The sequence below is a fragment of the Sander vitreus genome, chromosome 6 (assembly GCF_031162955.1).
Source record: "Sander vitreus isolate 19-12246 chromosome 6, sanVit1, whole genome shotgun sequence".
Taxonomy (NCBI): Eukaryota; Metazoa; Chordata; class Actinopteri; order Perciformes; family Percidae; genus Sander; species Sander vitreus.
The window spans coordinates 17,607,946-17,629,510 of record NC_135860.1 but is presented as its reverse complement, the minus strand read 5'-3'; the positions used below and the strand labels follow the sequence as shown (position 1 = coordinate 17,629,510).

The 21,565-nt window shown below is 40.3% G+C and overlaps 1 protein-coding gene and 1 pseudogene across 3 annotated transcripts; both read left to right on the top strand.

Annotated features, from left to right (window-relative positions):
- Nucleotides 1-11,523: 11,523 nt before the first annotated feature.
- On the top strand, nucleotides 11,524-12,528 carry LOC144519820 (myelin-associated glycoprotein-like; annotated as a pseudogene). Its single transcript, XR_013502137.1, has 3 exons — nucleotides 11,524-11,572; nucleotides 11,697-12,289; nucleotides 12,425-12,528. The product of XR_013502137.1 is annotated as a myelin-associated glycoprotein-like (transcript).
- A 4,265-nt stretch (nucleotides 12,529-16,793) lies between these two features.
- On the top strand, nucleotides 16,794-21,455 carry LOC144519806 (sialic acid-binding Ig-like lectin 13). 2 transcript variants are annotated; one of them, XM_078253239.1, is made up of 8 exons: nucleotides 16,794-16,885; nucleotides 17,644-17,695; nucleotides 17,816-18,211; nucleotides 18,318-18,614; nucleotides 18,750-18,849; nucleotides 18,971-19,006; nucleotides 19,105-19,137; nucleotides 19,493-21,455. In XM_078253239.1, the coding sequence occupies exons 2-8, from the start codon at nucleotides 17,650-17,652 to the stop codon at nucleotides 19,503-19,505; spliced, it is 921 nt and encodes a 306-aa protein (XP_078109365.1). In that variant the 5' UTR covers nucleotides 16,794-16,885; nucleotides 17,644-17,649; the 3' UTR covers nucleotides 19,506-21,455. The 2 variants fall into 2 exon arrangements, with proteins under 2 accessions (XP_078109365.1, XP_078109366.1); XM_078253240.1 differs by having other exon boundaries at nucleotides 16,801-16,885; nucleotides 17,649-17,695.
- Nucleotides 21,456-21,565: the final 110 nt, after the last annotated feature.

Below are 21,565 nucleotides of genomic sequence, written 5' to 3'. Positions count from 1 at the left end.
CTGTCCCCTGTCCCCTGCCTGCGCAGTGCTGCTGCACATGAGGAGTGGGCAGAGTGGAGAGGGGCTGGGGTTGGGGCTGCTCCTCAGTCTCAGAACAGAAGAGAGAGGTGACTGTTTTGGCGGCCACAAGAAAGAAATACCTTGCATGTTCGCAGGACAATACTGGCGTCTTTACTACAGAAAGTCGCCAGATTTGTTGCTAGTCGCAAGGAGATACTATACTATATATAATACTATAGAGATAGCAGGCTATATTAATGGTAAAGAATAGAGAGCTTTGGATACCTTACTAGGCGAACTATTTCTTGTATTTGACTCGTTTACACTAGCTAGACTATTGTTTTCTATAGCCAACTAAAACATTCCTTTATCTTTACCTCAAGTAAATGTAGCTGAAGTGAAGCAAGTAAAAGTCATTAACAACAACTTACAATTTCATTCTGTGTCACTCACTGTGTGTGCGGTAGCAAGTCCAGACCAAAGATTAGCGTCAAGACAAGATAAATCCTGCAGCTACTTGCAACACACCGGTCTGCAGCATTCTGAAAGCTGCCAGTTTAAACCAATGAGAAGAGACAAGACGGTGTGTCATCTTCATAGCCATTGACTCTTTGTACTTCTGTCTAACTTTCGACTTTCCGGCTTGATATATTATTTGTTGTTTCTAATTATGAATTTGGATAACGTTAATGATAGTGAGTTACTTGCTACAGTTAAATTTCGAGTGATAAATCGGCGAAAACATTTTATTTCTCTGATTTCCTGCTTTGTTTTAATGCTGCCTGGCGCTCTCTCTCTTCAGTAACTCTCTACCTTGCTCGTCCACATACCATTACCGTGCAAGCGGCCGCTCGTAAGCCTCTCTCTAAAACGCTGCCATTTCAACCAGTTGACAGTTCGTGAAATAAAAATAAAACAGACTGCAGTGCACGACGACACCAACAGATGAATGGTGAAGGAAGATTGATTCCATGTAGTGAGTGATACAGAGTGCACTGTAAAAAAAATAAAAAAATAAAATCTAATTATTATTTTTCTTATTATTTGGGGGGGCTTAGGAACATTTTGGGGTAGCTTCAGCCCCCCTAAAATAGGGGGGCTGACATATATATATATACATATATATATATGTATATACATATATATATATATATACATATATATACATATATATATATATATATATATACTATATATATATATATATATACATATATATATATGTATATACATATATACATATATATATACATATACATACATATATATATATGTTAGGGCTGTCAGCATTAAAGTGTTAATCGCGTTGCGATTAAGGGCCGAGCATAATGCATACATTTTTTTTAATCGCATTAATCGCATGCTGCCATTTATTAATTTATTTTACACTTCACTCGGCTTCACGTCGTGCCCAACAGGCTACTATGTTGACCCTTTGCCCATCTTTACTTATCATCAAGCTTCCATACTTCCTCGTAACATATCCTGCTGCTGCAGGCTGCAGGCATGATGGAGAAAGACAAGCAACACAATTCTGAATGGCGCTTTTTATTTTCCAAAACTCCCGGACGGCTCGTAGACAAGTCGAAAGCCATATGCGCATTGTGTAAAGCCGAATTAAAATATCACCGAAGCACGTCAAGCTTGAGCTACCACCTACGAGCTAAACATAGTACAGTTCACATGACTCAGGTTGATGCTAGTGGGCTCAGGCAAAGTACTATTTTGGAGAGTGCTACTCGCCGACCTGTTGATGAAACCAAAGTGTAAAGTGCAAACGTTGTCTCATTAACCGGTGATCACTGGACGTCAGTGAGTAATCAAAATTATTTAGAAGTCACTGCACAGTAGGCTATATTGACTCTGGTAAGTAGGGTTGGGTACCGAAATGTGCCGACCTAAACATTAGTAACAAGACCGAATAAGAATGAAAATTTCAGTGCCTCATTTCGGTGCCTGACTTTACACTACACCTGACAGCAGGTAACGTTAGCCTACCTTTAGCTAGCAGCTGGATTAAACTCAGTTAAAATGCTAACGTTAAACAGTGTAAACTGTGACTGTATTTCACTGTAGAGGAATCTAAGGTGGCCCTGAAGTGCAAATCACAACAGCAAATAGAAAAACGCAACAGCAAATCATAAAACACAACAGCAAATAGGAAAACACAACGGCAAATATGAAATCACGACAGCAAAATAGGAAAACACGACAGCAAATATGAAAACACTTCAACAAATCATAAAACACAACAGCAAATAGAAAAACGCAACAGCAAATCATAAAACACAACGGCAAATATGAAAACACGACAGCAAATAGGAAAACACGACAGCAAATATGAAAACACTTCAACAAATCATAAAACACAACAGCAAATAGAAAAATGCAACAGCAAATCATAAAACACAACAGCAAATGGAAAACACGACAGCAAATATGAAAACACGACAGCAAATAGAAAACACGACAGCAAATATGAAAACACGACAGCAAATATGAAAACACGACAGCAAATATGAAAACAGGGTCCATCCTCTGCTAGATAGGCCCTACCTTTTCTGGTAGAAGTTAATGCCGTTGTGTTTTCATATTTGTTGAAGTGTTTTCATATTTGCTGTCGTGTTTTCATATTTGCCGTTGTGTTTTATGATTTGTTGAAGTGTTTTCATATTTGCTGTCGTGTTTTCCGATTTGCTGTCGTGTTTTCCTATTTGCCGTCGTGTTTGCCTATTTGCTGTCGTGTTTTCATGTTTGCTGTCGTGTTTTCATGTTTGCCGTTGTGTTTTATGATTTGTTGAAGTGTTTTCATATTTGCTGTGGTGTTTTCATATTTGCTGTCGTGTTTTCATGTTTGCTGTCGTGTTTTCATATTTGCTGTCGTGTTTTCATATTTGCCATCGTGTTTTCCTATTTGCCGTTGTGTTTTATGATTTGTTGTTGTGATTTGCACTTCAGGGCCACCGTAGCATTCCAACACCAGGACGTAACAGTCTGCTCTGCAGCGCAGCAGCTGCCGTTGTCGGAATTAAACAACACAGACGGTGCGTTCACTTAAAACAGGTAGCCTAGTGGTGCATTCACAGTAATTGTAAAATACCCTTTTCCCATCTGGTGGTTGTTTTTGTCGTTCAACAGCAATTTACTGGTGAAATACTTGGGAATTGCTCTTTTCTCTGTACATGCTGCCCTTAGGGTCCATTTTAAAAAAACATAACATTTCTTTCCACTGTTTTGCAGACGATGTACAAATCTATTTGCCTGTAAAAAACAATGACAAGGACACTGTCCAGCCTTTGTTGAACTGCTTGAGTGATATTAAAATTTGGTTGGATCAGAATTTTCTCTGTCTCAATGATAATAAGACTGAAATTGTACTGTGTAGATGCTCTTGGTACTTTAGGTTCCCATATTCAACCATTTACCAAGAATCTTGGTGTGATTTTTGACAGTGCTTTTAAATTTGACAAATAGATTAGTTCTGTTTTTAAAACCAGTTTCTTCCAGCTGAGACGTTTGGCTAAGGTCAAGCCTTACCTGCTACGCAAAGATTTTGAAAGAGTCATACATGCAGTTATTACGTCCCGTTTAGATTACTGTAACTCTTTGTATGTTGGATTGGATCAGTCATCCCTTCATCGGTTACAGTTAGTCCAGAACGCAGTAGCTCGACTTTTAACCGGGACCAAAAAGCATGACCACATTACACCGGTTTTGGCCACGCTCCACTGGCTTCCTGTTTGTTTCAGGATCGAATTTAAAATTGTATTAATTGTTTTCAAGATCTTAAATGGGTTGTCGCCTTCTTATTTATCAGAGCTTTTACATGTCCACACACCTGTCAGAGCACTGAGGTCGTCCAATCAGATGCTCCTCGATGTGCCCAGATCCAGGTTAAAAAACAAAGGTGAGCAAGCCTTTGCAGTGGCTGCTCCAAACCTTTGGAATGGTCTACCTATTCATGTAAGGACAGCTCGGACCATTGAAAGTTCTTGCTTAAGACCCATTACTATGCTTTAGCTTTCAAATCAAGTTGAGCTTTGATATGTTGACCTTTTTCTACTGTTGGTTATTTTGTATTGTATATTGTATATTGTTTGTGTATATTATCTCTTTGATTTTGGCACTTTGTTAAGCACTTTGGTCAACTATGGTTGTTTTTAAATGTGCTATATAAATAAAATTGAACTGAACTGAACTGAAATAAGTTATTGTTATAGTTATTACATTATTATTAAATCTTTAATTTTGACCATGTCCATAACAATAAACAAGTTCCTGATTGTTGTTTAGTACACTTCTTTTTTTCTTTTTTCTTCTTTTGTTTACAGTAAATAAATAATAAACAAATACAAATCTTAAAGTCAAGTTCATAAAGTAACTTTCTTTGCATTCATTTGATTCCAAATCAAGATACACTGGTAAGAATTGCTTTCCATTGTTAATATGTACTTAAAAACAGTTCTGAAATGCAAAATAATAGAATTTTAATCATGTGATAAAACATGCGATTAATCGCGCTATATATAGCCCTAATATATATATTATTATAACAACATAAGTGAAAGAGAAAATTATATTTCTCAATTGCACAAATCTGTCATTAGAACATTTGAAAAACACAACAGTTGAAACAGGAAACACACTTTTTAAATTTCACAATCTCCACCTCCAACATTTTCAAAAGACAATGAACACAATTCTACACAAAATATGACAGTATAAGTTATCAGAACTTAAAATAAATATACACTATAATATAGTAATTTTGCAAAATTCTTTCAAAAGGGGTCTCACCCTGGGTGTAATTCAATGTAGAACCGCCCCTGCTCAACACAGTACATTTCCTATCCGTGTTGTTCCACACCACCCTGGCACACATCACTCATGGCTACCCCCTGTCTGGACTCCCAACTTCAGTTCCCCACCTTTTGGATCTAGTTCCCTCCCTGCTCGCAATATTCAAGTTTGTAATAAATCTTCTTTCAAACTATACTCCTGCCTCCTGTCCCCCGTGTCTAGCGCTTTGGTTTTCTAGCTCTGGCATAGCAATAGGTAAGGCAATGCAATGCAAGACTATCAGCTTTGACACTGCTGATGGACTAACTTTGGTTGCCCCTCTCGGATTAAACATTGAGATGACAGTAAATATGAAATGGCTAAGACGACGACCTGTATCATGACGCAGTCTGTTTCAAAATGTAACAGGAAGTGACAAATATTGACTAGAAAATGAAAACACAACCTAAATGCTGATGTGGGACTTGACAGGATTATAAAGTTAGTTAGTCCAGATCAGTTTGGACTGAAGGAATTAAGCTTGTGTGCAGAACTGAATAGAACTTAGACCTTTGTAAAAGTGCTCTCTGCTAGAGTTATATAATAATGTTTAATTAGTAGCCATATCACATTAAGATCAATATGCATTGACTGACATTAGCTTCTCTTTTGGCTGTGATAGGGAAAAAACGGAGCCCTGAAACAGAGATAGGATTGTTGTCCTCTGCTTACAGCCTGGCCCAAATACACATGAAAGCCATCTGTTTGATGTTACTTTAATCCCTTTTTATATGATACATCACTCTTTCGCTCTTTTATAGGATGCATCTCACATAATATTCATACAGTCCCAATATTGAGATATTAGGTTGAAAATTGTATTTTACCTTTTTTTTGTAAGTCAAGAAGAGGGTCTGCTGAAGAAGCTTTTGTAAAAAATCAAATAGTCAACATACTTAGATTTATTTTATTTTCTTTCACTTTCTGTCACTGAATACAGAAAATAAGTATAACTATTTTCTTTAGACCTCCCCCCAATATCTTAAAATAATACATTTATGACAAACAACAAAACGTGGATGTTGATAATAAAGGCATTCTGATGAATAAATGCCTGCCTTTTACATTTAAGGAGACGTGACCAGTTGAGTCGAAATGAACGTATTAGGCAGCCACAAGCTCTGTTACTCTGCAGCTAGCACTGTTTTGATGGGTGTCATGGCCTCTGCTTAACCTTTCCCTCTCTGTCAGTGTGTGGGTGGGACTGATTACTCAAGCAGAGTCAGCTGTGCCAGACCTGAGTGGCGCTTCACCAGCTGCCTCCTATTCTGCAATCAAGACTGCCAGTAAGACCTCTGCACTGCCACACTCACACTGCCTGAAGGTTGCTCACGCTGTGTGAGTTCACAGTTCCCACCTCAACACAGTACATTTTTGAACTCTTACCTAGCCGTGTTGTTTTATTTTCTTTTCTTTCACTTTCAGTCACTGAATACAGAAAAGGAAGGAAAAAAACAATAAAGTCAGATCACATAACATAATTAAAGCTATAGTGCGTAGCTTCTGCTGCCCTGTGAGGAATTCTAAGTAATGACAACAAAACTGTCCATGACTCAAGATTCTTTACATGGGTACAAGACAACATACTTGTGGCCTTGCACATAATCTTTTACTGCACTTCATTTTGTTTTTCTTTTCATTTAAACACCACAGCGTATTACATCACAAAAACATCAGAGAAATATGGACACAAAGAGAATGATATTCTGTCTGCTTTTGGCAGGTAACACAATTGGTCACCTCTTTGTTTCCAATCTCATCCATTCATACACCCAACTTACACAACGTGTCAAAGAGACCTGCTTCAACTCATTTCTTTCTTTGTTACTTCCAAAACTCTCTTTCAGCTATTATCAGCTCTGTGTTTGCTGAAGAATGGAGGGCCAGAGTTGTAAAGGAACTTGATGCCCTGGTCACATCCTATGTTGTGGTACCATGTTCATTCACCCATTCTAAAGAGAACCTGCCCACCTCCAGACTCAGAGGGATCTGGCATCGTTCAACTGATAGAAACCAACGCATATATTACGATGTGGGGGGGCAGGCGGAGGAGCGGAGGTCGAAGTCTGGGAGGGTGCAGCCGCAGCGGAGGCTGTGGGGCGTTTCCTCTTATGGTGGTTGGTGGAGCGGTGGCGCTGCTGTTGGGGAGGCGTTTTCCAGGAGCCAAGCCGCCGTAGCCGCTCCACTTCCTCGGTCGCCTGGTGAAGGTGGAACGTGGCCATCTGTAAGGCGAGGCCCAAATAGTCCATCGGGAGCTATGTACAGAAGCTCACGTCTGACCTCCGTGTAACCTGGGCGCAAACCTGATCCTGTGGGGATGGGGGGCGGGGCAGGATCGACGCCAGGCTCTGCTCCAGGGGGGGGACTGAAGAGAAGCCTGCCTCTGTGTCGCCATGAACCCGTGTGAACGGGGCATAGCGATAACTGGAGCCCTCAGTTTCCCGGGCTGAGAGAGAGCCTCTTCCACGAATGGAGAGAGGCCAGAGTGGAGCCCATTTGGACGGCGGTTCCTGAGAGTAGACGTCACCGCTCAGGAGGCCGCGAGTGGGGGCTGGAAGCCCCGCCGGGAGCGCTATGCCTCTCTAGTCCGCCACCTTTTTTATGATGTCCGGCAGGTCCAGAAAAAGAGCCCTGGTGGTGGAGGATGGAGCCGTCTGTGGCAGAGGGGAAGACCGCTGAGGCGGTGCCCCTGGCCGTTCTGGAGACGGGGAGAGCCGTAGTGGGAAGGCATCGATCCCTGTCTCGAGTTCCAGTCCACTCAGCGGGGAGGAAGGAAAACCGGTGAGGGAATCGTCATTCGGGGGAGACGAGTCATCGGACTCGTGCCCGTCGAAGACGCCCTCTTCCAGCGGTTCCAGGGCGTCGACAGTGTCACGTCGGTCTGCCCAGCTGCCGTCCCACTCTCCGTCGACCTCAAAAGCCAGAAAAGCGTTCGCCCGCCGTTGAAGCTCTTAAGATGGCAGGCGGGCGCAGAACGGGCAGGAGGTGTCGGAGGTGAGAGCCTTGCCGGCATGAGCGTGAGCGGGGGTGGAGGTCCGGCGAAAAGATGTAGCCGGCCTCGCAGGCGGGGCAGAGGCGGACGCCGCTGGAGCCGGAGTAACTCCTAAATAATGTTGATTACTCACTGACGTCCAGTGATCACCGGTTAATGAGACAGTGTTTGCAGCACCTTGCAGCCCCTTGCAGCTGTTCCACTGTGGCTGCTTTCTCCGTGTGGTACAGGCTGTGTATGGTAAAACCACTGTCTCCCTCAACAGCAACAAGACAGGTCAGAACATGCCAACCGTAGTACATCTTTAACTACGTCTGCAGTTAGTTGCCACCCATTTCGCAAGAGCTGTAGTCATTTTTTGGGATTTGGTTTCATCCACAGGTCGGCAAGTAGCACTCTCCAGCATGCTAGCGGGTAGCATCACGTTAACTATACTACTATACTTAGCTCCGTAGATGGTAGCTCAAGCTTGACGTGCTTTGGTGATGTTTTAATTCGGCTTTACACAACGTGCATATGGCTTTCGACTTGTCTATGAGCCGTCCAGGAGTTTTGGAAAATAAAAAGCTCCATTCAGATTGTGTTGCTGCTGTGTTTCTCCATCATACCTGCAGCCTGCAGCAGCAGGATGTGTTAGGAGGAAGTGGCAGCTTGATGATAAGTAACAGTGCTGCAAAGGGTAAAAATAGTAGCCTGTAAGGCACGACGCAAAGCCGAGTGAAGTGTAAAATAAATTAATAAATGCCAGCATGCGATTAATGCGATTTAAAAAAAATGTATCGCATCGCATCGGCCCTTAATCGCATCGCGATTAACACGTTAACGCTGACAGCCCTACTTTTTATATGGTACATCACTCTCTTGCTCTTTTATAGGATGCATCTCACATACTATTCATACAGTCCCAATTTTGAGCTATCAGGGGGATTGTATTTTAGCTTTTTTTGTAAGTCAAGAAGAAGGTCTGCTGAAGAAGCTTTTGTAAAAAATCAAATAGGAGAATTCACCACCCCCATCTGAACCCAATAATTTGTGCACTGCCCCTAATGCAGGGTTCATCCTGTGCCTCTGCCTGGAAGTGGTAGGTTTCTGTTATTGAGGGAAAAAATTCCTGAAAGTGAGTCAGAGAGCGAGAGAAAGTAAAACTGTCTCTGTTCCCAGTGTCACTGAGTATAACTACTTGCTGTGCAGTTGTTGATGTTACTGAGGTAATATTAAGCCTACTGCATCTTGCCAGCGTGGACACTGCAGTTGTTTACTGTAAGCTGTCTTGACACAGTAGGCCAAGACAGAGCCTGTCTGAGCTACTTGGAATTACACAATTTGGGTAAGTAGTTAAATCTAAAACTTGAGAAACGTGAAAATATTACAGCAGGACGAACAATATGTTCCATATGTTTATCCTAATTCTGAATATTTTGGTTTGGTAAAGGCCCTAACATGGTCAATTTTTCCTCTGATATGTACTGTATCAAAATTGTTTGTCAACATACTTAGATTTATTTTATTTTCTTTCACTTTCAGACACTGAATACAGAAAAGGAAGAAAAAAGAGAATGAAGTCAGATGTCAGATCACATGATGTAATTAAAGCTATAGAGCATAGTTTCTGCCACCCCATGAGGAATTCTAAGTAATGACAACAAAACAGTCCATGACCGCAACCCCCCCCCCCCTTCTGCGTGGGAAAGTCACCGGACGCCACAATCTGCTGTACATAGCCATACTGAGCAATACAGAGACAGTTGTGTGAAGCTGAAAGTCTTAATTAGCTTTGTAGCAACTAATTTGGCAATGGCTTGAATTTAAGAGACATTTATTCATATCAAAACGTTACGCACTAAAGCTTTAATATTTTAACCGTTGATAAGTGAAAATACATACAGTATAGGCCTATTACATATGAGGACATAGTCTCCATCAATTTCAGTGGTGGAGGTTGCTGAGGTAGTTAAACAACTCCACAGTGGCAAAGCCCCAGGAATTGATGAGATCCGTCCAGAAATGCTTAAAGCTCTGGGTGTGGAGGGGTTGTCTTGGTTGACACGCCTCTTCAACATTGCGTGTAAGTCTGGGACGGTGCCTAAGGAGTGGCAGACCGGGGTGGTGGTTCCCCTTTTTAAAAAGGGGGACCAGAGGGTGTGTGCCAATTACAGGGGTATCACACTTCTCAGCCTCCCCGGTAAAGTCTACTCCAAGGTGCTGGAAAGGAATGTTCGGTCGATAGTCGAATCTCAGGTTGAAGAGGAACAATGCGGATTCCGTCCTGGTCGTGGAACAACGGACCAGATCTTTACTCTCGCAAGATCCTGGAGGGAGCCTGGGAGTATGCCCAACCAGTCTACATGTGTTTTGTGGATCTGGAGAAGGCGTATGACCGGGTGCCCCGGGAGATACTGTGGGAGGTGCTGCGGGAGTACGGGGTGAGGGGGTCCCTTCTCAGGGCCATCCAATCTCTGTGCGACCAAAGCGAGAGCTGTGTCCGGGTTCTCGGCAGTAAGTTGGACTCGTTTCAGGTGAGAGTTGGCCTCCGCCAGGGCTGCGTTTTGTCACCAATCCTGTTTGTAGTATTTATGGACAGGATATCGAGGCGTAGTCGGGGTGGAGAGGGGTTGCAGTTCGGTGGGCTGGGGATCTCATCGCTGCTTTTTGCAGATGATGTGGTCCTGATGGCATCATCAGCCTGTGACCTTCAGCACTCACTGGATCGGTTCGCAGCCGAGTGTGAAGCGGCTGGGCTGAGGATCAGCACCTCTAAATCGGAGGCCATGGTTCTCAGCAGGAAACCGATGGAGTACTTGTTCGCGAGTGAGGGGACAATGGAGCGGGAGATTGGTCGGAGAATCGGCATAGCAGGTGCGGTATTACATTCAATTTATCGCACCGTTGTGACGAAAAGAGAGCTGAGCCAGAAGGCAAACCTGTCAATCTACCGGTCAGTTTTTGTTCATACCCTCACCTATGGTCATGAAGGCTGGGTCATGACCGAAAGAACAAGATCCAGGGTACAAGCGGCCCGAAATGGGTTTCCTCAGGAGGGTAGCTGGCGTCTCCCTTAGAGATAGGGTGAGAAGCTCAGTTATCCGTGAGGAGCTCGGACTAGAGCCGCTGCTCCTTTGCGTCGAAAGGAGCCAGTTGAGGTGGTTCGAGCATCTGGTAAGGATGCCTCCTGGGCGCCTCCCTAGGGAGGTGTTCCAGGCACGTACAGCTGGGAGGAGGCCTCGGGGGAGACCCAGGACTAGGTGGAGGGATTATATCTCTAACCTGGCCTGGGAATGCCTCGGGATCCCCCAGTCGGAGCTGGTTAATGTGGCCCGGGAAAGGGAAGTTTGGGGTCCCCTGCTGGAGCTGCTACCCCCGCGACCCGACCCCGGATAAGCGGATGAAGATGGATGGATGGATGGACATAGTCTCCTCATATGATATATGTATGATGTCATATAAATACATATATGCATTCAAATCACTTCACTGTTGCAATTGTATTGTAATTGGCATGCAAGTAAGTACTTGACATGTATTTGTATTAGGCTTTTCATAGGCATGAATCTAAAGATTTTTTACAGGGGTATAAAACAACATACTTGTGGCCTTGCACATAATTTACCTAATAATTTACCTAATAATTTAATCCACTTCATTTTGTTTTTCTTTTCATTTAAACACCACAGCGTATTACACCACAAAAACCTCAGAGAAATATGGACACAAAGAGAATGATATTCTGTTTGCTTTTGGCAGGTAACACAATTGGTCACCTCTTTGTTTCCAATCTCATCCATTCATACACCCAACTTACACAACGTGTCAAAGAGACCTGCTTCAACTCATTTCTTTCTTTGTTACTTCCAAAACTCTCTTTCAGCTATTATCAGCCCTGTGTTTGCTGAAGAATGGAGGGCCAGAGTTGTAAACGAACTTGATGCCCTGGTCACATCCTGTGTTGTGGTACCATGTTCATTCACCCATCCTAAAGAGAACCTGCCCACCTCCAGACTCAGAGGGATCTGGCATCGTTCAACTGATAGAGACCAACGCATCTATTACGATGATAGCACGCAGGTCTTGGAAAACTTTAGGGGCCGCACAAAGTTGTTGGGACATCTGGGTCAGAACAACTGTTCTTTAGAAATTACTAACATTAAAGATCATGACAACGGCCCTTTCTGTTTCCGGATTGAACTAGCACGAACAGAGACTGATACATCCACCGCTGACAAGTTCTCCTTTGTGGAGAGTTGTGTCACGTTCAGAATGCTCCGTATGTCACCAACTTTCCAAAATTCACAGCAGATGAGGTAATAGAGGTCCACAAGGAAACGGGTTTGGGCTACTGGGAGGCCCAGTCCATCCTGACCATCATTCCTGAGGAGAAGGATGATCACAGTGATGTCACCTGTACAGCACAATTTAATGGACAGAAGACATCCTCTACAACATTGACACTCTATGTAAAACGTGAGATCTTTTCCCTCTGTTGTTGAATTTTGAGGATTTTCTTTATGTAAAGTTCATATGCTGGATGCTGTCCTCTTAGCATTTGTGCAATATAAAGGAAGAACTGACCTTATATACGCCTCTGTCTATTTGCAGGTACAGAAAACTATAACCACATCATCATTCCCACGGTGGCAGCGTTTGGTACAGCTGTGATCTTTGCACTCTTCTGCATTTTCATGGTGAAAAGATACAAGTGAGTTTGTTACTGACTTATATTACAGAGAACAAAATGATCAGTTATTACATTAATAAAGTAGGAATGTATTTCATTACTGTCGAATTCTGAAGTTTGTTCTGTGCTCCTCAAAAAAAAAAAACGCTTCTCCAGACTGTCTCGCAGGTGAGAAAACATTTTGTAGATTTTGGACCTAAAATTTCTGGAATGTGTTAGAACAGTTGGGTTGTCATGGATTACATTTTAAAAGAGCAATAAACAGCTGCAATTATTGTAGGCTATTCTGATTAAAGGTAAAAAGGATTTTTTTATGGATTTTTATCTTAACATTACTGTTCCAACCTTTACACACCAATGCTTCTTTGATCTTGCATATCTCTGCAGAAGTAACACGTTTATTTTTGATTCTGCTTTATGATAAACTATGCTTCTATCTTTATGTGAAATGGCAATGCCTTATTTTCTGTTCTTTTTTAATCAGGAGGAGAATCTAAAGGTGAGAATTGAAAAAAGGAATTTGTTGTGATGTCCTCACAGTTAAACCGTTAAAAAAAAATAAATATATATATGTATATTTAAATGTAATAATATTTAATATTTAAAGCTACAACAATACAGTTATAGCCACAAGGAGGCACAAAACAACATTCTGCACACACAGTTTCAGCAGACACAGAGCAACATTTACTGTCCCATCGCAGTCTTTTGCACACAATTCAGAACTGGTATTACATATGATATGTTTTATTATTATTCATCTGTCTATTTTGCCCACATTGTGATCAAATCTTAAAAAAATGGCAACAAACATGGCATGTCTTTGGTCGAAGCAAACAATGAGTTCTGTTTTTCTGTTACCGAGGGAGGGCTTGTCTGTAGCTTTTTGTCTGGTTTACTTGAGATGGGAAACCTTTTTCTTGAGAATGTGGTCCCACGGTACAGATTGTATTGACTCCTCAAAGAAATCTGATCACAATCGCATTCTGATTGCAAAATTCAATCAGATCATATGTGTATTTTCTTGTTCTTTTTAGATAATCAAAAGAAAGCAGAAGAAGTGACGAGTGGCCTCCATTACTGTCTATCGCTGACTGTCACTGTCCTTTTTTGATGCTACCACTGTGGAGAGAGCAAAGTTGGAAAGTTTTAAATCCTACATGTTATTTATTTATTTATTTTACTGAAATTAAAGGGGCTGTACTCGATATTCAAAAGAAAAAGTGGTCTGGGATTGCTGCCACACGGTTCTCACAGACCATTCCCCTTTTCAAATACCAAAACTTGGTTGCGTCCCTCGGCTACAGATACCGACACACAAGGCACTCACATGCACGCGTGGCCGGTCGGCTTTCAAAACAATGAACAGAGAAACTCAGATTATAATTCATACAGAAGGAGTGTGACTGCCTTCTCTGCTCAGGACGCCATTATTCCACTATATCTTTACATAGCAAATAGTTGTTTACTGCTATATCATTTTCTGAATATCAAGTACTACCCCTTTAAGCCAAAAGGCAAATTATTTGCTGAAGGGTTTTATTAGTTTCTTTGACAAGCTCGTTTTCATTTTACTCACATATTAGCTTCACAGAAACGGAATTATGTTAATGGGAATAATAATCTGCAAACATAAAGACAAAAAACAAGCTATACAATTCTGTTGACAAAGCTTGAATGTTTTAGCAGCATAGTTCCCTAAAAAGCAACATTTTGTACTGTAAACATGTTTGTTTGTGAGGAGGAAATAAACGGTAAAAATGTATTCACTGTCATCTGGCATGTGAATGTGTATTAAATGCACTGTGCTAGTGTCTCTCAAATGATAATTATAGCGGGTGATGACACTGTGCTGAAATATGACAAAACTGTTTCTCCACAAAGTAAAATAAATACTTTTTAATGAAATTAAACACCCACCATTCCCATATGTCTGAACAGATATGAGTAAAAGAAAATGATTTGTACATTACTTTTTTGATTTGTGCTCACACTGTTGTGATTGCTTCATCATTGCTTGATTGATAATTCATTTGTCCTCCAGGGGAAATCTCTACAAACCTTCCTCATTCTGTATACTTTGACTCATAAATTTACATGATTTTCATGAAAAGATATTTTGCGCTTACTTTTACTACCTTTAGATGGAGCAAAATCTAGAACTACACCAAACTTGTCAGCGAGACTTTTTTTGGACAATAGGTTGTTAATGTACAAGTTTCTACTTGCGGAACGAATGCTCCGTGACACGTTCATACAACTCGAGAGGCTTCTCATTTAGTTGTCTCCTGACGTGTACAGTATGGGCCGATGCATACAGCAGGGGTCTTAAACGTTTTTTAAACCAAGGACCCCTTAACTTAAAGAGAGACAGAGCAGAGACCCCCTACTACATATATTGTATAAAATGAAGTTGCATATTAAACTGGGCCTACAGTAACTTGTGGGCAGCCTAAAGCCTTTATACAATACGTTTTTGCAAGATATAAATGATAATTATTGGCATGATTTTATAAATCATGTTTTAATGTTAAACATACATGTGGCACAGTGAATCCTTAGGATGAACTGTATCTGTGGATGGCTACCTTAGGGACTACCTTACCTATGGGCCAGTAAGCCTATCATCAGTGGGGATTTATATTTGCTGATAATATGTTGGATTCATGTTAAGACATTTTAATTTTTGAAAAAAACTTTCAAAACTTAACAATAATTTGGAGGCCCCCCTGCATTGACTCTAAAGACCCCTTAGGGGTTTTGAACCCCCTGTTGAAGATCTTTGGCATACAGCATTACATCCTAGGACATTTTCCCGACTGCCTTAAGTAATGTGTATCACGCCCCCTTGTGGCAGCCTCATCACTATGCGAGTAACCTTACGCTGTTAACTAGATCCAGCATGTGAACAGTTACATGACAGTTAAAGACGTATGTTGTGAATCTGTTACATTCCATTCTGTGAAAACTCTGAACAAAGCCTCTCTCATCCGTTTAAATTGGCATCATAAATTGGTAATATGAATTGTTACTGTTTTCCTTCCTGAAGATTTGTCTGCATGAACCTACCTTGAACCAATCCTCCTTTCCTTTGGGTGCCCCTTTCTTATCTATCTACTCATCATCGAAGTAAATGGAGCATAGAAAATGTAGCCTGTATATTCTTGTGTGTCTCATTTAACTTTTAGAACATTGTTGAACTGAATCCTGCTTTGTGTCACTTTTTTCTGTGAGATCTCATAACTGCTTTCAGAGTTAACTCACAGAGGCCAGGCCAGTAGATGATAGGATAAGAACCACACAACAATCGTGATCGTATTGCTTCATTACAATGTAACTGCCATGGATGTTTTTATACAAACTGGCTTCTTCTCAGTATGCCACAGCTGCAGCTCCGACTGCTGACATTGTTAATAAGCAGGCCAAATCAGCAGCCAAACTACAATACCGGTAACTAACTTCTTGTTGTTTTCAGATCACAGGCATGTACCTGTCCCATTCACCTCACACAGTATCTTTGCCTCACGTCTCTTCCTTCAGGCCAGAACCACCACTGCCCTTAATTGCCTCTAAAACTAAAAAGTCAGCATTTAATCTCAATCCGTCTAATTTATATCCAGTATGCTTGAGTAGGCGGCAGAAGCTCAGTATGTGGGGACTCGGCGGAACCGGAGGGTCATCGGTTCAGGTCCGCATAGTTGCCCCATACAAGCTAAGTTTGCAGTGTGAAAGTGCACTTGAGCAAGCGCAACCCAACTGCCTGTCCATGGGCAGCCTTGTAATTCTGACCTCCCTCCATTAATGCAGGTTAGGTCCTGTGTGTGTGTGTGTGTGTGTGTGTGTGTGTGTGTGTGTGTGTGTGTGTGTGTGTGTGTGTGTGTGTGTGTGTGTGTGTGTGTGTGTGTGTGTGTGTGTGTGTGTGTGTGTGTGTGTGTGTGTGTTTGTGTCTGTAAAATAACAACAGCAAAAAAATCAATATCCCCTCTGGAATCAATAAAGTATGTCTTCTTCGTCTTCTTAGATCCAAAACAATACTTTTGTGCTTTTGTCTCAAAAACTAAAAACACAAAAACAGGACTCTTTCAGAGATGTTTTTATTGTAAACCTAAGGTTTCTTGAAAGTCAAAAAACAAAGACATTCAAATGACCAAAGTAGAGGTCTAGTCAGGTATAACTATTCTTATGCAAATGGGGAAAAGACCACCCCCTGCCTTCTACACCATGAACTCAACTGCCACTGCCTCTACACAAAAAAACAAAATGGGACTCTCATTGTAGTTTTGCCTGCAGTGCTTTGTGTTTCCCTTACAGTTCATGTCTTATTGAAGTGAATTCCAGGCTAGCAGATACAGCTGTGATCCGCCAGATAGCAGCAAAATCAGGTAAGATTTTGACAACACTAAATTACACTTTAAGAATAAAAGAATACTAATTTAAGAATATCTAATATAGATGTGCTGCTTTAGCAAAGCTAATATTCAAACATCACAATAGAAGTTGAAGATAAGTCTAGGTTTAGCACTATTGGAATATTTGGAATATACTGTTTTTATCTATGTTAAAGAAAGAAAGAAAAACATTAATGTAACAGACCACTTTTGAACAATAATGCATATCATCTATGGGTACATTTGTCATATAAATTAAAATTAGGGCTGTCAAACGTTTATTTTTTTTAATCGCGATTAAATGCTGAATTTCTATAGTTAATCGCGATTAATCGCATGTTTTATCACATGATTAAAATTCTATTATTTTGCATTTCAGAACAGTTTTTAAGTACATATTAACAATGAAAAGCAATTCTTACCAGTGTATCTTGATTGGGAATCAAATGAACGCAAAGAAAATGACTTTATGAACTTGATTTTAAGATTTGTATTTGTTTATTATTTATTTATTTACTGTAAACAAAAGAAAAATGTGTGAATCTAGTCACACATTTGAATCTAGAGTCAATATAGTGTGCAGTAACTCCTAAATAGTTTTGATTACTCACTGACGCCCAGTGATCACCTTGCATTTATGCTGACAGCCCTGATTAAAATACTTCTAAATGCCCTTTCAAGTTCACTTTTGCAATTATATTGTAATTTGCATGGACTTGCATGTAATTTTTTTGACATATTTTTTGGCTCAGAGAAGTATGGACAAAGACAGCAAGATGATGATATTATGTCTGTTCCTGGCAGGTATATAATTAGTAATCCTTTTTGTTTCCAATCTCATTACTATATACACCCTATTCAAACAAAAAAAATCTGTTAACACAAAGTCATTTTTTTTTTGTTACTTCCAAAACTCTCTTTCAGCTATTATCAGCCCTGTGTTTACTGAAGAATGGAGGGCCAGTGTTGTAAAGGAACTTGATGCCCTGGTCACATCCTGTGTTGTGGTACCATGTTCATTCACCCATCCTAAAGAGAACCTGCCCACCTCCAGACTCAGAGGGATCTGGCATCGTTCAACTGATAGAGACCAACGCATCTATTACGATGATAGCACGCAGGTCTTGGAAAACTTTAGGGGCCGCACAAAGTTGTTGGGACATCTGGGTCAGAACAACTGCTCTTTAGAAATTACTAACATTAGAGATCATGACAACGGGCCTTTCTGTTTCCGGATCGAACTAGCACGAACAGAGACTGATACATCCACCGTTGACAAGTTCTCCTTTGTGGAGAGTTGTGTCAAGTTCACAATGCTCCGTATGTCACCGACTTTCCAAAATGTCATAAATCTATACTGATTTTCTATGTTACAATAATTAGCCTCTTGCTTAATATCTGCTTTTCCTTTTTTTTTCATTGATAGCTGAACCTCCGAATCCTACACTGAGTCACCCAAAGACGGTCATTCAAGATCGTCCCTGCACTATCACCTGTTCAGTCCGCCATACCTGCCCCTCCCATGTGCCTAAACTCACATGGAGTAGAGGCACAGCAGATGAGGTAATAGAGGTCCACAAGGAAACGGGTTTGGGCTACTGGGAGGCCCAGTCCATCCTGACCATCATTCCTGAGGAGAAGGATGATCACAGTGATGTCACCTGTACAGCACAATTTAATGGACAGAAGACATCCTCTACAACATTGACACTCTATGTAAAACGTGAGATCTTTTCCCTCTGTTGTTGAATTTTGAGGATTTTCTTTATGTAAAGTTCATATGCTGGATGCTGTCCTCTTAGCATTTGTGCAATATGAAGGAAGAACTGACCTTATATACACCTCTGTCTATTTGCAGGTACAGAAAACTATAACCACATCATCATTCCCACGGTGGCAGCGTTTGGTACAGCTGTGATCTTTGCAGTCTTCTGCATTTTCATGGTGAAAAGATACAAGTGAGTTTATTACTTACTTATATTACAGAGATTAACAAAGTAGGAATGTATTTCATTACTGTCTAATTCTGAAGTTTGTGAAGTGCTCCTCAAAGAAATACTTTTTTTCTGTCTGCTTAAGGAAACGCATAGCAGAACTCCAAAATCAAGAAGGCAGGTAAAGAGAAAAATATATCAGATCCAGTTTTTAGTGCATTACTGATTCATTAGAATGTGATTCATGTATTTATTTCTTTATCTATTTGTCACATTTAGTGTGTGGAACCGCCTCTCCAGACTGTCTCGCAGGTGAGAAAATATTTTGTACATTTTAGCCCTAAAAGTTCTGGAATGTGTGAGAGCAGGGGGGTAGCCTACAGGTTGTCATGGATTACATTTTAAAAGAGCAATAAAAAGCTGAAATTATTGTAGGCCATTCTGATTAAAGGCAAAAGGATTTTTTTAATGGATTTTCATCTTATAATTTGGTGACTAGTTCTGTACTGTTCCAACCATAAACCTTTACACACCAATGCTTCATTGATCTTGCATATCTCTGCAGAAGTAACACGTTTATTTTTGATTCTGCTTTACGATACGATCTATGTTTCTATCTTTATGTGAAATGGCAATGCCTTATTTTCTGTTCTTCTTTTTAAATCAGGGGGAGAATTTAAAGGTGAGAATTGAAAAAAGGAACTTCACTTAAATATGTGAAACCACCCAGTTTGCTTTGTTTGTTGTGATGTCCTCACAGTTGAACCATTTAAAGAAATATTTAAAACTGCAACAATACATTTATAGCCACAAGGGGGTAGAATAAATTCAAAAACAAGCTTCTACACACTCAGTTTCAGCAGACACAGAGCAACATTACTGTCCCATGTCTTTTGCACACAATTCAGAACTGGTATTTCATATGATATGTATCTGGTATTAATAAGTGTTTTCTTATTATTCATCTGTCTCTATTTTGCCCACATTGTGATTGAATCCTAAACAATTTGGTAACAAACATGGCATGTCTTTGGTCGAAGCAAACAAGTTCTATTCTTCTGTTACCGGGGGAGGGCTTGTCACACTGTAAATCCAAATTTAGTTGTAATTAAACTTTTTAGTGCTCACTACTTATTCTTTCATGTTTTGTTAAAAAAAATTCATTAGTTAATCACATTTGTTGTTTGTAATAATCAGCTTAATTATGCTATGCACAGATCATATTAAGCAGAGATAACTAAGGATGTTAAGTTTCTGTATATGAAGGGCGGGGTCATTTGAACTGTTCTGCGCTGCGTTCTGAAGCGATGCAAAGGCTCATAGGAAAAAATATATGTTCTGAACGGTTTCTGTCCTAGTTAAAATGTGTTTTAATAATGTTCTGTTAATGTTGGGTGTGCATTTATGTTACCTGGGTTTTAGTTTTGTATGGTTGATTTAGTGTTCATGCTTATTTACATTTATTGTTGTATCATGACCGAGACCCGGGTAGGGAGTGATGGTGTTTAGTGGTCAATGTTACATTTACATATGGAGATTAGTAACTCTGTCTACCAAGTGAACCTTTCTGTGGTGGTCAATCATTGTAAAATTACAATGTTATATGTGTTATTGTTATCTGATTTTTTTGCATCAGATGTGTTGAGTACATTGTTCTTAAAATCATACTGTCATAGAGAAAAAACAATGTTTATATTAATTATTTCTTTAGCAGTGATAACTAGCCCAATGTTGTACATTTGTTATGTTTCTTTGCATGTTTAAAGCTATAGTGCGTAGTTCCTGTCTCTTTCATGAGAAATTCTAAGTAATGATAACAAAACTCGGTGCATCCACGTGATACAAGCCTTCCGTGATCGCGCACCACCCCCACCCCTCCTCCACGCAGTTGCTAGTAGCCAAAGAGTACACGGAGTATTAAAAAAACATGATGGACTCTTCAGAAGAGGTAATTATCCTCACTTGATTTTCTGCGCACGAAAGTCGCTGGATGACACCAGTTTCTGAACATAGCCACACTGAGAAATACAGAGAGAGTTGTGTGGAGCTGATCGTCTTAATTAGCTTTGTAGCAACTCATTTGGCAATTGCTTGAATGTAACGGACGTTGATTAATATAAAAAAGTTACACACTAAAGCTTTAACTCAACATGCTTATTTTAGACAACTTGACTCACACAGGAGTGACTTCCTTCACTGCTCAGGACACCATTACTCCACTATATCTTTACATAGCAAATAGTTGTTTACTGCTATATCATTTTCTGATTATTGAGTACTGCCCCTTTAAGTCAAAAGGCAAATAATTTGCTTCAGGGTGTAATTTGTTTGTTTGACAACCTCGTTTCCATCTTATTCACATATTAGCTTCAGAGAAACTGCATTATGTTAATGGGAACAAAAATCTGCAAAAATAAAGACAAAAAACAAGATAGAAAATTCTGTTGACAAGCTTGAATGTTTTAGCAGCATAGTTCCCTGAAAAGCAAAGTTTTTTACTGTAAACGTGTGTGAGGAGGAAATAAATGGTAAAAAATGTATTCACTGTCAACTGGCATGTAAATGTGTATTTGCGTTTGTGTTTCTCAAATGATAATTAAAAAGGATTTTTTTATGGATTTTTATCTTAACATTTGGTGACTAGTTCTGTACTGTTCCAACCTTTACACACCAATGCTTCTTTGATCTTGCATATCTCTGCAGAAGTAACACGTTTATTTTTGATTCTGCTTTATGATAA